This window comes from Caloenas nicobarica, chromosome 10 (genome assembly GCF_036013445.1).
Source record: "Caloenas nicobarica isolate bCalNic1 chromosome 10, bCalNic1.hap1, whole genome shotgun sequence".
NCBI lineage: Eukaryota > Metazoa > Chordata > Aves > Columbiformes > Columbidae > Caloenas > Caloenas nicobarica.
The window spans coordinates 6,638,586-6,651,846 of NC_088254.1; the positions used below are offsets into that span (position 1 = coordinate 6,638,586).

The following is a 13,261-nucleotide window of genomic DNA, read 5'->3' on the forward strand; positions in this document are numbered from 1 at the left end:
CTTAGGAGAGCAAGGTTGAGTTTTTTCATTACTGAAGCATTTATGTTCATCTCGATTCCTGGAACTTTATAATGTGTCTGTGGACTTGGGAACAAACGAATTATCTAGACCTGCTGAAAAACCCTTGTTTTGCATGGTGAGCTCTTTTCAGTAAAAGCTGTAAACAAGTCTGGGAAAATCTGCAATGTTATCTTAGAGAATAATGGTCATCATATTTGACATTTTTTTGTTTGGGTTTTTTGGTTTTGTTTTTCAAAAAGAGCTCTTTTTTTCATAATTATGGAAAATTTCCTTGTTCTTCCATGCCCAGTGGATGTTGTCCTTGATCCTTGCTACCTTAGCACATAATTTGTCTTTCGAATGAACTATGAGCATTAGTGTCCATTAACAATTTTTGAAACAAAATCCTAAAATTACTTGGAACACTTTCAGTAATGCGTGTTGATCATCATTAGCAGCTCTTCTGTTCTAGACAAGGACACTGTTTTGCAACAACATTTCGTCTGGTTAAATTCACTTAAGTTGTATTTACAGTACTTGCATGTATGTTATTTTTACCTTCATCACCGTAAACAATGGTCTACAAAGATCACAGAGTTCCTTCAAGCCAGAGATCCTTACAGACTTTAACATAAACCATTATTAAAGTTTCTAAAAGAATGAGCTCCTTTCTGAATACACTGAAATCTGTTATTCTGCTTTGTTAGGTTCTCTGCAAGTGCCCGAGTGTTACATATAATCTTCCACCTTAATTGCTGGCTTTGTGTGGTGACAGAGTAAAAAAGAAGTGGAGTGACAGGATGAAACACAGTGGGATCCAAGCTTGTAATACATTTTCTTTCTTATTTTACACAATACATCAGGCAGGAGGCTTAGATTTTAAAATTTTAACTTTTTGCCCAAGATTTCCAGTCCATCATAGAATGACAACGTTCCAAAACATACTAGAGCCATAATGCTGGCTTGAAGGGAGGGTAGAAGACAGTTTTTATATATATATATATATATATGTATGTATGTATGTATGTATGATATAAATATACACACCCACATCAGCAAAGCATCATACGCCTATACCATCTATATAGATATACTGTCATCAGAGCAATGTTAACCACCTGATTTTAGCACAAAAAGCAAAGCAAAGCCAATGGTGCTTAACAGCAGTCCTGGAGATGAGTTCCGAGCTTTGCCAGCGGTGCATGTGTTTATCCGTACAAACTCCCAAAGAAGAGTTTTCTTGCGCTCAAGAATATCCTCCTTTGATATTCTGCAGAGTAATGTACACTGCCAGACAGGGGACTTTTTACTTATCTTTCTGTACATCAAAGTATGTTTTCCCCTTGAAATATGGGAAGTTGACAACTGTACGACAGCAGCAGGGATCTGGGTTCGCACAGGAAGCAGTGTTTCATTATGCTGCTTTATTTGGATGGGCAACTGTGAGAAACAGCTTATGATGTATAAAATATCTGAGTCTCTTTTTGTACTTGAAGACATTATCTCTATTTGAAGTTGGCTAGTGAAGGTCAGTCAGGCTAACCGCTTGCAAAAGAATATCCTGTCTCTGTTGGTAGATACTCTTTTCAAAGTTCATTGCGTCCAGAAAGCTATTTTTGTAAATACCAGCCATCATGGCAAATTACATATCGTTAGTGGGAGGGGGAAAGGGAATGGTGTATGAATTATTTTCATTTTAAAAAATCAATTGTTGTTGCAAAGAGCATTGCATAGCAACAATGAAAAGTCTAAGAAGTTAATTTGTTTAAGATTTGGTGTTGATCAGGAATGTCAAATCGCACTGCTGAAGTGATAAATTCTGTGATAACCATAATACTGAAACTTTCACTCACTGATAACCATGGCAGTGATATATTGTGGTATTTTCGTGACATTTCCTTTGCTTCACTTTGAAGTCTAGTTGGTTAAGTCAGGAAGTCTTTCTGTATTAGCAACACTAAATTTAGGGTTGTTTCTTCCTCTATTTTTTTTTCTTAAATTTGTTAAATAAGAATGGAAAGCTGGCTGTTGAGGACACTGCTAATAATGGCAAGCAGTCACATATTACTCCAGTCTATCACATCTTGAAATGAAGCCCATTAAAGTGGGATTTTACATTAAGTAACACTTTGAAAGGAATCAGTAGGTTCTTTGTGCTCCACTTATTAAAAATAAATTGATCTTCGTCTTTCAGTGGTGTTATTAGGTTTGGGGTTTACTATATAGTGTCTACTCAAATCTACCTAAAGCGGTGGTCCGGTTGCAGAAATATTTACAAACAAGAGCAATCCCAGTTAATCGCGCCTAGTCTTGTGAAGAAAATCACTGATGTTGGACTTGCAGAATTAGTTTCTCAAGAGATCATGTTAATTTCATAAGAGCTGATAAGTCGCCTGCGTAAGACGTCTAGGATGCGGCTCATAGGAAAGTCACTCAAACTTACATGTGTGGGGGAGTTAGCACTGGCTCAAAGAAAGCCAAAGGTCTTTTAACTCCCCTTTTTCACATTAAGTAGTTTTCAGACTGATTTTTTGTTGTTGTTCATAATAAACGCATTTCTAGGAGATTATTGTACTTCTTGAATGTTCTGAATAGCCGAGTCATTGGCTTCCTGCATTAAAACTGAAACTGACTGCAGTGATGTAGCAGTGTGTTGCATACTTAATATGTATATTTAAAGCACTAGTTATAATGTATCTAACCTAAGTAACTGTTTGGATATGTTGGTACATTTTTGCTCACTTTTTTCTAGTCGCGTTCACTGTGAAAGGGAAGGCTTCTTAAAAATTCACAACTGATTTGAATGTGAGTAAAGATTCCTGATTAATTTAAATCTAATCCTGTTGAACTCACAACATTATCCTTGTTGCACCAGATTGCAGTTAGTCACTGTAAAACCACAGTTCAAAGTAAAATACTCTCGCAGTTTTCACTGCAACTACCAGTGTAAATTATGAAGAAGATGCAAAAAAGCCTACCTCCAAGCTGCTGTTTTAAAAGGTTATCTAAAAATATCTGCATAAAACAGCTTAAAGGCCTTACCAGCTGGTAATCAGTAATTATTATGGAAACATCTGATTGGAAAAACCCACCACTCATCTCATATATTTAAAAAAAAAAAAAAAGCAAGCACTAATATTTCCATCACTGTTCCAAGTATTGGGGGAAAGCAGGCCCTCAGTCAGCGAATACAGCTAAGTCTGTTTTGTGCTGTGGCAAATCCCATTGTGAAGAGGCTGTGAGTAATCAGAAGTGACAGCATAAGCACTTTCTGTTCAAAGTGATTTTACAGAAAGCATTAATTTCGGAGAAAAGTACACATATGGCTCCCATAATGCTGAAAGAGCACTGATGTATCCATTTATTAGCACTAGTGGTGGGAGAGGTAGTTTTGCAAATGGTGTACAGATTTAAGACCTTTTTCTCTGCATTTCCCATTCCATAAAACATCCTTAAAATTGTAAGAGCTGGCCAGATAGGCAAGGGCAGGGCCAGTACTTCTGCCAAGAGAACGTTAGGACAGTTCATGATGATGAAGACTGTCAGGAGCTGTACATGCTGTTCAGTGGTCACTCAAGAAGTCAAACAGCAGCAAAAATGCTCTTCCTTGGTGGAAGAACAAATTTTCTAATGACAGCTGTAGTTTCAAATTCAAAGGGTAAGGCAGACCTTTAGAAAAACTTAGAGGGGTTTTTGCACTCGCACCAAAGTGTGCATGAGTTCATTTTCATGCATTTTCACATAGACCCTTCAGATCTCTCTGCTGCTTCTCCCTCTGCCCCTCTTCTTGCCCGAAGCTATCGCTGCTGTGGGAACACTCCCCTCCTTGATGCACACGGCTGTCCTGTCCTGTCCGCCTGCTCTGAGCCAGCCAGTAGTGATGGCACTGGAATGAAAATCGGAGAAAGCTGGCTTGTACAAAATACAAATTTGAGGGATCAATTTACCCCCTGTAGTAGCTACTTATGTAAGAAAAAGGTTTTAATTTTGTTATGCTTGTTTTCCTTTTGTTCTTATTGCTTTCTCTGGCTCTACAGTTTGAGACTCCAATCCTAACTCCTAGCATGAGGAACGTGCAGATTGGGCCAGGACCTTTCAGTTGAAGTCAGTGCACATACATAATCAACTTCTAGTGTTCTGGTTTTTGTAAATTGCTTCCCAGTGTCTTACATTTACAAAATTACTCAATGGAGTGCTCAGAACTTTTCTTCCCAAAGCGTGGAGCCTCTCAGCTTTTCAAGGTAAAGAAAGGTTCGAGTGCTCACACTTGTAGAGCTCAGTGGTTCAAAACCAAAAGGCCAATAGCAACACAAGGGCAATTAATAAAAAAAAATCCTCATAGCATTTATGTCAAACTCGATAGCTGCACATTTGGGGTTGGCGTTGTGGATTTATGTATCTACCAAAACATGAATACTTTGAAAGCTGTTGGCTTTGGAAGTTAGCTCTGAATTTGCAAATAAGGTATCTGTTGTTCTGAGTTATTACAACCTAACTGCCTCCTGAAGATGTTCCGCAACAAAGCAGCCTGAAATAAAAGCCTGGTTTTTCCACAGTGATTTGTTTTTGGAAGAGGTCATTAAAGGAATAGGAGGGTAGCTAAGGAGATTCAAGTCTGTCTGTCTTTCATGAATAGCAAGCCAAACAATTCCAATTCCAAAATTTCATTACAGGCCTTATTCACAAACGAAATGTTTCAAATACTTGTACTGCTTCCAGTAACCTCTTTCTCTTCACATAAAATTCCCCCCAAGGAGAGAGAAGCTTAAATACTGAGGGGTCTGAGTATAGCACCAGTTATCTACTAAAGTGGAGACAATATTGTTTGTGTTCAAGCATGAATTCCAATGACATTTAACAGAGTTAATTTTATCTTTAGTTGGTATTATGAATTTTGCCTCGTTCTGTTCACGCTGTTGCTTTCTTTAAAATGCCTCTCAAATTTCACTGGCACTGGACCATCGTTGGTAATTGCTGCCACATGCCTGTCTAGCATAAAAATGTCTTTATTACTTCAGAAAGTATGTATTTAACAGCTTGGAGATATTTGCATCTGGCTTGGAATTATGGCGAGTAATACTCATATTGAGAGAGCTGTTCATTTGGTTTTAATGAGCATAAGCTGCAGCTTGCAGTCAAGGAACTACTTGAACTTAATAACATAGCAAATGAATTGTTGTACTGCTCAAATGTGCTCTGTCTGGGAAGTTTGATGTGCACTAGTTAATATGAGTGTGGGAAAAATTTTAACTATGGAAAATAAGAGGGAGCTTCCATAGTGGTGTTGGTATCTTCTGTTTGCATCAGCTTCAGTTTTAAAACAGCAGCATGTAGATATGCATTCTGAACAACAAAATTTAAGCAATACGTGTTGAAACATTTATTGATGAGGTCTAAAGAGAGAATATACCATTAAAGTCTTCAGGGAGATCCTCCTGTCTCTAACATAGAAATAATTACAATTTTCATTCCTCTTTTGCAGTGGGTGCTGTGTGTCTGAAATAAAACAGTTTAGTGATGAAATACGTGTCAAACGAATTTACTCAGTGGTTGCTTTACTAATATTGGTATCATTTCTTCTCTACAGGTATTTCTGTAACAAAGAAGACTCACACATGTAAGTAACATCTTTTGATTTGGCATTCTCTTACAAATGGAATTCGTGTTAGGCTGTGTTGTGGCACTCAGACTATTAGGAGTCGATCTGGTCTGAGAAGGGTCCATTTTAAAAATTCTGGTGGGTTTTCTGCTTTAGAGTGGTTGTAATCCTTGGCTGAAACATCACTGAAATGAATATACAGTGCACGTATATGTTGTGTGTGTATGTGTTAGGTCAGAGGGCAGAAAAAGTTGTGAAGAAAGGCAGAATTCCTTATTCTGGTATGTATACCTTACAGCTAGCTGATAAGTAACGTATCCAGAAAACACAGGTGAGGAGAATGGTTATTTTTATGTGTCTGTTATATATGCAGTATGATTCAAGTAACATTACATTATTTAATTGGAAGTTTTCTGTCCCTTCCTATGCGTTAATCTGTAAGATAAATCATTCTGTGCTTGTGCTTAAGGAGCTCTTGATGAAAATAAGGAGGTGATTGTTTTGTTCTCAACCATATAAACAAACAGTCCTCATAAGTGGCAACCTTGGAAGTGGATGTGGATGCGTGCATTTACTTATGTATACGTTTATTCCGAATCTTCTGTAGAGACATCATTATTGAGGATCAACTCTCATCTACTCCGCACTGAGTTAAAAGCAGAACTCCAAGAAAATGTTATGATTGTAACTAAAGGAGATATGTTGAGATTCTTCACATACTGTGGAGGTCTGAAAATCTGGTAGTGCAGGAATTGTACCTGCCCTGGATCTGAAACAGGAGCAGGCTAAAGCTGAGCCTGTTAGTCTTATGAAAGGCTTCCAACCAAACGGGCGATAGGCTGCACAAAATTCACAGAGATACGCGTTTTAACAGGGTTATGCATTTGAAGTATGTTCACTGCAGCTTCTAGGCTTTAAGTGGTGTCCTAAAGTGTCTTGCATTAATTTCATTCTTGCCCTTGAGCCCAACCCTGGCCTGGAGTGACCACCTTCTCTAGAGGTGGTGATTTGGTATTTATGCCAGCTCAGTCTTGGGCCTCTCTTGTTCACAGGCTAATGACTGTACGTGGTGGTTTGTAACACTCCACCTGGAAATCAGCTGAAATCGCCCTCTGTATTTCATATACAGCAGTGCCGTGTACTGACCTGCTAGAAGAGTCACATCTCCTGTTCCAGTATTCGATACTTTTTGTAGGGAAGATTAAATAGTAACCATAGACCTAAAGAGCATAGGAAATAGGCTCTTCAGCTAAGGCAGATTGATAAAGTGTTATCATGTATATATCAGTGGATGCTATGTTTGAGGCCTATGATGAAAAAAAAAGGTGTATTCATCAACTGCGTTAGATGATTAGCTAATGTTTACCATATATGGCCTTTAATCTAGTTAAGACAGAAATTAGGGTCCCAGCATCTTCTCTGTTGAGAACTCTGTTTGTGCTGTTCTAAGAGAACAGTCAAAGAGTAGTTCCCCGATTTGTTAATCAGTTGTCACGCAATTGCTGAAGCGTGAACAAGAAAGTTCCCTGAATAATGGGGAGATAAGCTTGCCCATTAAGAAAGGATTAAAATAGAAGGAGCAATATGCTGTAATTGGCATGATGAAAATGCAGGCTACATTTACTGGCAAATATATATGAGGTTTCATTCAGTTTTGGTTGAAGTTCTTTTAGAAGTCATTCCTGTTATGACAAATTCTCATAGAGCAGGAGTTAATGTAAATTGTGCATCTTGGGCATTTTAGCATCGTGCACAATAAGCATTTTTTTCCCTTGTTGCCTAGAAATTTTTTATTGCTGAAGAGAAGCAGCAGACATCAAAATTCAGAGTTTTCGAATGACTTGGAAAAAAATAATCTTATATAAATACCTAAATGCAAAAATTACAACTAAAATCTGAGTTGTTAACAACTACAAATGACAAGGGGTTTTGTGTGTCAAGTCATTCTAGAAGAGTTGCCTATCATTGTGTATCAGTATATGTAACATATCCAAAGTAAGTTGCATAGAATAGGATTTCTGCAAAGAAATTTCAAAAAACATTCTCAGAAACATTTTGTGAAGTGTATATACATCGTCTGCACTACTGTTTAGAAATATGGATGAAGTTTTATTTTAAGCTTACAATGTATGGCATATGAGGGTGTTGACCGACTGTAAACTTGCACGTATTTCTAATGGCCTTCTGACTTAGTGGAGTATAATGCCAGAAAGTTTGACACATTATGCATTTGAAACAACCAAGTAATCCTTTTCAGACTTCATCCTAATAGCCATTTTAATGGTGCAGGTTTTGAAGTTGATGGTGGTCTGTCTCCACTACTTAGTTCTCCCTGGTTTCATTGTTTAAGATTTTGGGTGTATTTTGCCCCCTTCTTGGCACTAGTATGTGACGAAAGTGTTCTGTCAGCTGAAATTGAACTCCTGTGCTGATGACAGGTGCTTAGGTCATTTCTGAATTCAATGGTAGTTCATTATTCGTACACATGCAATATAGTGCTGAAGAAGTACAGGTCTTTCAAAATGTAACTAGCTACATAGAACCTGAGAGACTTTCAGTGTTCTTGATGCAACCAATTTTATCCAAGTATTCTGTTTCATTAGCTGCTTCTCCACATCCTCTGTTTATCAGAGTTTGAGCATTACAAAACCTGCTGTTTTTAAAGAAGGAGTGTAATGCTCTTCCAAGCAGCTCTAAGGGGATACATTTTATCCACCCCAAAATATGTTTTTTCCCCTCAGTAGATTAAACAGACTTCTGAAGTAAAAAATCATGCCTTCTGTCTCTCTGTAGAACTAATCTCTGTTGGGCTCACGTTGCGACTTGTTAGGTTAACTGTCACCTTATATAAACTTTAGTCTAGCTAAGTCAGATGGTAGAGGCCAAGTCCTATCTCATCTTCCATACAAAGTGGGACTTCAGGTGTTTCAGTGCTTTTTTGACTCAAGAAAGATATGACCGACATTTAGATTCTTTTCTGATCATTTAATTTGTGCTCATATTTTTAATACAGCCCTCTGCCTCTCATGTTTCATGCTCTGAATAGAAAAGTACTCAAAGTGAATGGTAAATTTGATGCACAACTTCAGCCTTTTTGCAAATTCAGACAGGCCTCTTTGTATCAAGCAATAATAACGATCTGAAGTTCTGGAGAATGGAAGGCTGCAAAGGCCCTGGCATTTAGTTCCTACTTACTTGGGTTTGTGCTCAGTTCTGAAGCGTGTAATGTTTCATTTCTGACATCTTAAATCTAAATCTCGCCCTACTTCATGCAGTAAGTTTGGCCTCTACCAGACCACTTGTGGCTCACAACTATCACACAAATAAATCACCTTATTTTTACACAGATCATCCTGGGCACTGGCTTTCTTAAATGAATTTGACTTGACAGCCTATCAAACTAAGGGGTGGTTTTCTGTGGATGCACCCGAAAGGCTAATGTTGTAATGAATCTGTGAGGTAATGGAACCTTCTTTCTCCTGCTATTTGAATTGCAATGAACCACAGTCAGAAGCTTCAAAGGAGTTTGATTACGTAGCGGGAGTTCATATCTGCGTAGAGGTCCAGGTACATTCAATTATTTGCTTACCTGATGTTTTTAAGATAGAAAAAAATAACCCATAGATTTTGCAAGCCTTACTTTTACACAATTTTCCGCCCATGTCTCTAGAAAGCCATGCACGAGCTCCTACCATCCATTGGTACCTTGTTCTGCAGCAGAAAAGGATGAGGAGCCCTGGGTCCCAGTGGCACAGCCGTGTGAGTGCAGAGCAGGAACCTGCAGGGTGCTCTCACCTGGACCCCGCGGCCACTGCCAGCCAGGGGCTGCTCACTGGCTTTAACCCCGCAGTGATGGTGCTCCTACAGGTCACTGTCAACACAGTGTTGGCTCTTTGTGAGCTGAGTCCAAAACTGTTTGACAACTGCCTACTTCATGTACTTGGACTAAATTATCACCATTTGGACAGAAAGAGCATGGGGTTTTTGGGCAGTCCCAGTGATGGATAGCCAAGTCCCTTGGTTCCTATACCTGGACCAGCTCACTTTTCGGGGCAATTTAAGATTAAGTCCTACCAGCCCAGGCTGTTCTCTCATGCCCTCATGATAAGGATTTCCTGTATTGGTAATACAAGTTTTCAGTTGTGCTCCTTTGCCAATTAAGCTGTTGGGAAGTTCAGCTTGATCTCAAACATGCATGTATAGAACACTTTGCTTTGCTTCCTGAGATAGAATTAGGCCAGGGCAGCAATGGCTTCTCAGTATCTGGACAGGTTTGGTGTGGGTTGTCACAGTTCAGCATGTTACCACTTGTTATGTGCTCCCTGAACTACCACAGGTCTTGACACTTGCTCCTTTATTCTGTGTCGCTGCCTTGGAATGTGTGATACTGGCAGAAACGTTGTCTGGTGATTGTGCTTTGTAGATTGTATCGTGGTAGGTACAACAGTGAGAGGCCACTGTTAATGATCCGTGGACTAAATTTGTTAATCCTTTATTATCTGTGCTTGCTCGTAACGCCAATAGGTGTACTTGGATATCACATTCAGCACAGTATATTTTATGTTTTCATAAGTGAAGATATATCCAGATTTAACAGAAAATACTTATACTCTCAAGATTAGTTTGTAACTCTAACGTATTTGCCCTTTATTTCAGACTTGCGTCTTTTCTGCTTTTTGTGATTTACTGAAATAGTTATTCTAGAGTAATTTTTTGTAAACAGTTATGTCAGTAGGCATCACTGCATGAATTCCTTAATTTGGGATTAAATATTCCTTCCTTACACTGAAATGATCCTTTCAGTTAATTTCTGGCAGATAAGAAATTTTTCCAAAGCTAGGTTCTGATTTTAATGACCTGAGCTCCTGCTGGAAAATTAAGTGCGGACTGTGTGCTTTTAATTTTTACCACTGAATGAAAGCATTTGCGTAAAGAGCTGGCAGCTTGTTGGCAAAGGGTGGAAGTAAGCCCATCCCTTCTTCTGAGATCCCACGCCAAGCACCTGTCCCAACCTCTTCCCTCACTTCCACACCGACCTCTGGGACTATTCCTATACTTACCTTGCAGTAGGTGTTGGTCTAGAGAAGTATCTGTATTGACTCTGTACTTTAGTGAGACTCACCTTCAGGCTAGGTGGTCAATTCATGTTTCAAGTTTACACTGTAGTTGCAAGGTTTGATTATACCCTAGGGAGATTAACTTGGCTGTATACTGCCTCCTATATGTAGCAAGACCTCACAAGTTGGAGTGACAAAGTTCAGGTGTCTCAATAGGTACCCATGATCCTGACAAGCCCCTAAGCCTTTGACTGGAGCTTGGAGTGCTGTATCTGCATCGTTGCTGCAGTACGACCACCCAGCACAGGGACTGTCTTGTTCTTTAGGCAGAGGCACGCTCTTAATGCTGTCCTGAGCGGAGATCCATTCCTAAATCATGTCCTTCCTGTCTTTGGCTCTAAGCAGTTCCATTCATAAGAAAAGGACATCACTTCTTAGAAACTAAGAGGCTGATCTGGGGCAGGAGACAGGTCTTCAGCTCCTCAGATGTCCAGATATCCTAGAATTGTTCTTCACCAAAGTTCTACAAGCATATTAAAGTTTGCAGCTTAATTGAACCCAAGGCCTGGATTTCTCTTTTTCTCTAATTTGACTTTCCATATTATATTTATAGCCACTGCTTAAAGATTCCTCCAAGTTTGTTAGTTATTTTGCTTGATTGCATTAAAGGGAAAATAACTGTGGTGGGGTTTTTTGTTGGTGTGTGGTTATTATTTTTTTCTAGTCTGATTTATAATTACTTAATACATCTACTGTGCATCGTACTGTCTGCTTCACCTCATGTGTTTCGTATGCTGTCTAAAGTAAGTAAACGATACTTTTCACTCACAAAATAGGAGCCTGCAGAAAACCAATGGTTAACAGGATCCGCTGTTAGCGCCATCACCTAAAGAGAACAGGTGAAAACTGAACCCTGTCCCCTGAGGCCAATAAAATAGCTGTTTGGTCCCCTGTGTGTAACCTCCTAATAACTTTACTGGGCAGCCTTAAGATCCCTTGGGGGCTTCTCTGCAAGAGCACTCCCTCTCTTTGTTCAGATTGCTTATTAAAAATGATTTTATAATGAAGTTGCCTCAAATAGCAGCTACTTTCCTACTTGTCCTTGAAGCACTGTTTGTCCTGGTGAAGAATCCGAAGACAACTATCTAGGGCTTTTCTCTTCTTCAAAACTTTTACTTAACTACTGCTACACTTGATTTCCTCTTTTTTTTTAAAAAAAAAATTTTTTTTTATTCCTGTGTGCCAAAGAAAACCATTTCAGCAGCAGCTAAATGTTGTACATTTAATTCCACTTTGAAACCATCTCTATAAAAAGTTTGGTTTGGGTGCTAGCGTCATTAATCAATCAGTTTTATTCCCTGCCACACAAAACATTCTGTCAGTGACTTGTTTGTTGCCTGAGAACAAATGTTGCCTTCTTGTTGTGGCCGAGTTATTGAGTACAGGGGAACGACAAGGGCATTGCCAAAAAATGAGGAGAGGAGGGAGTATTTTTAAAATCAGAAAATGTCTCTGGCTGGCTTGGGAGAAAGTACACAGAGTGACAATGCTGCCTGTGAATGCGTGACTTTCATGACATGGATGCAGGTGGAATTCTGTGGATGCTGTAGTTCTTCATGGTAGGTTTACAGCAGTGAAACATTTTCTCTGTTTAAGTTTTGATACTTGTGAGAGAGACTGGCTCTTTACCCATGTGGAAGCAGCTGTGGGTAAAGCATCAGGAGAACTTTTTATTAATGCATGTTTTATGCCCTTGCAGAATAACTGGTCAGAGGTGAGACAAATCTGGTGGCTCTGATGTTCTGTGAGCTACCCAAAAGCCTGGCTTCTGCCTGGGCATCAACCCTTTGGCACAGTTGGAGGGAACATTTCGTTTTCTCTGAGGCTGATGGAACAGGCAATTAAATGCAGCGCCCTGGAAGTCCCACGGGGAACTCCATCTATTAGCTGCACTTGAAGCTAATGTCAGGTCTCTTCTCTGGATCTGTTCTGAGTATATGGAGCAACATCTACAAGGGATTTTTTTGCTGTAACCATTAATAATGGACTCAATTTACTGTGAGTTTTCTGGTAAATATCTTAAGATAGGGTTTTCTGTGCCTTTAAAGCAGAGTAGCAGGCAAACTACAGCAAGATAAAAAACTGCAAAGAGATGAAAATGTATTTTGGCTAATGAGGCTGGTAGGCATTTGCAAAATGTTAATCATCCAGTATTAAAATAAATGTATGTATGTGTGTGCATGTTGGATTATAGTTCAGATACTTCTAAATTACTGTTACCTAGCAAACTCAAATAGATAAGGGAGAAGAAAAGAAGCTGTCTGAAATTTTGCAGGTCTTTATCTGGAGTAAGTCCTGACCCTTTCTTGGCTTCTACATATTAATAGAGGTTACAAATCAGTACATTCCAGTTCTGCTCATGCTTCGTTTCTTTTTCTGATCTGTCCTGTGAAAGTGTGCAAGATGGGCAGAAACATTCTCTTTCATGTTTGAAAAACGATTTGGAGGCCTATATTTGAAGGAATGAAGAAGTGTTGGGAGATCATTAGGTAGACACCTAAATTCTGTCAGTGTGGTTGGTGGATATCAAGAGACTGTAGATGTG

At 39.1% G+C, this 13,261-nt stretch overlaps 1 protein-coding gene across 2 annotated transcripts in view; it reads left to right on the forward strand.

Moving 5' to 3' along the window:
- Positions 1-13,261, forward strand: part of RORA (RAR related orphan receptor A) — a 375,086-nt gene that overhangs the window by 251,551 nt on the left and 110,274 nt on the right. For both annotated transcript variants that reach the window (XM_065641813.1, XM_065641815.1), the window contains exon 4: positions 5,588-5,617. In XM_065641813.1, the coding sequence (XP_065497885.1) occupies positions 5,588-5,617 (30 nt within the window). The remainder of the gene's footprint in view (positions 1-5,587; positions 5,618-13,261) is intronic.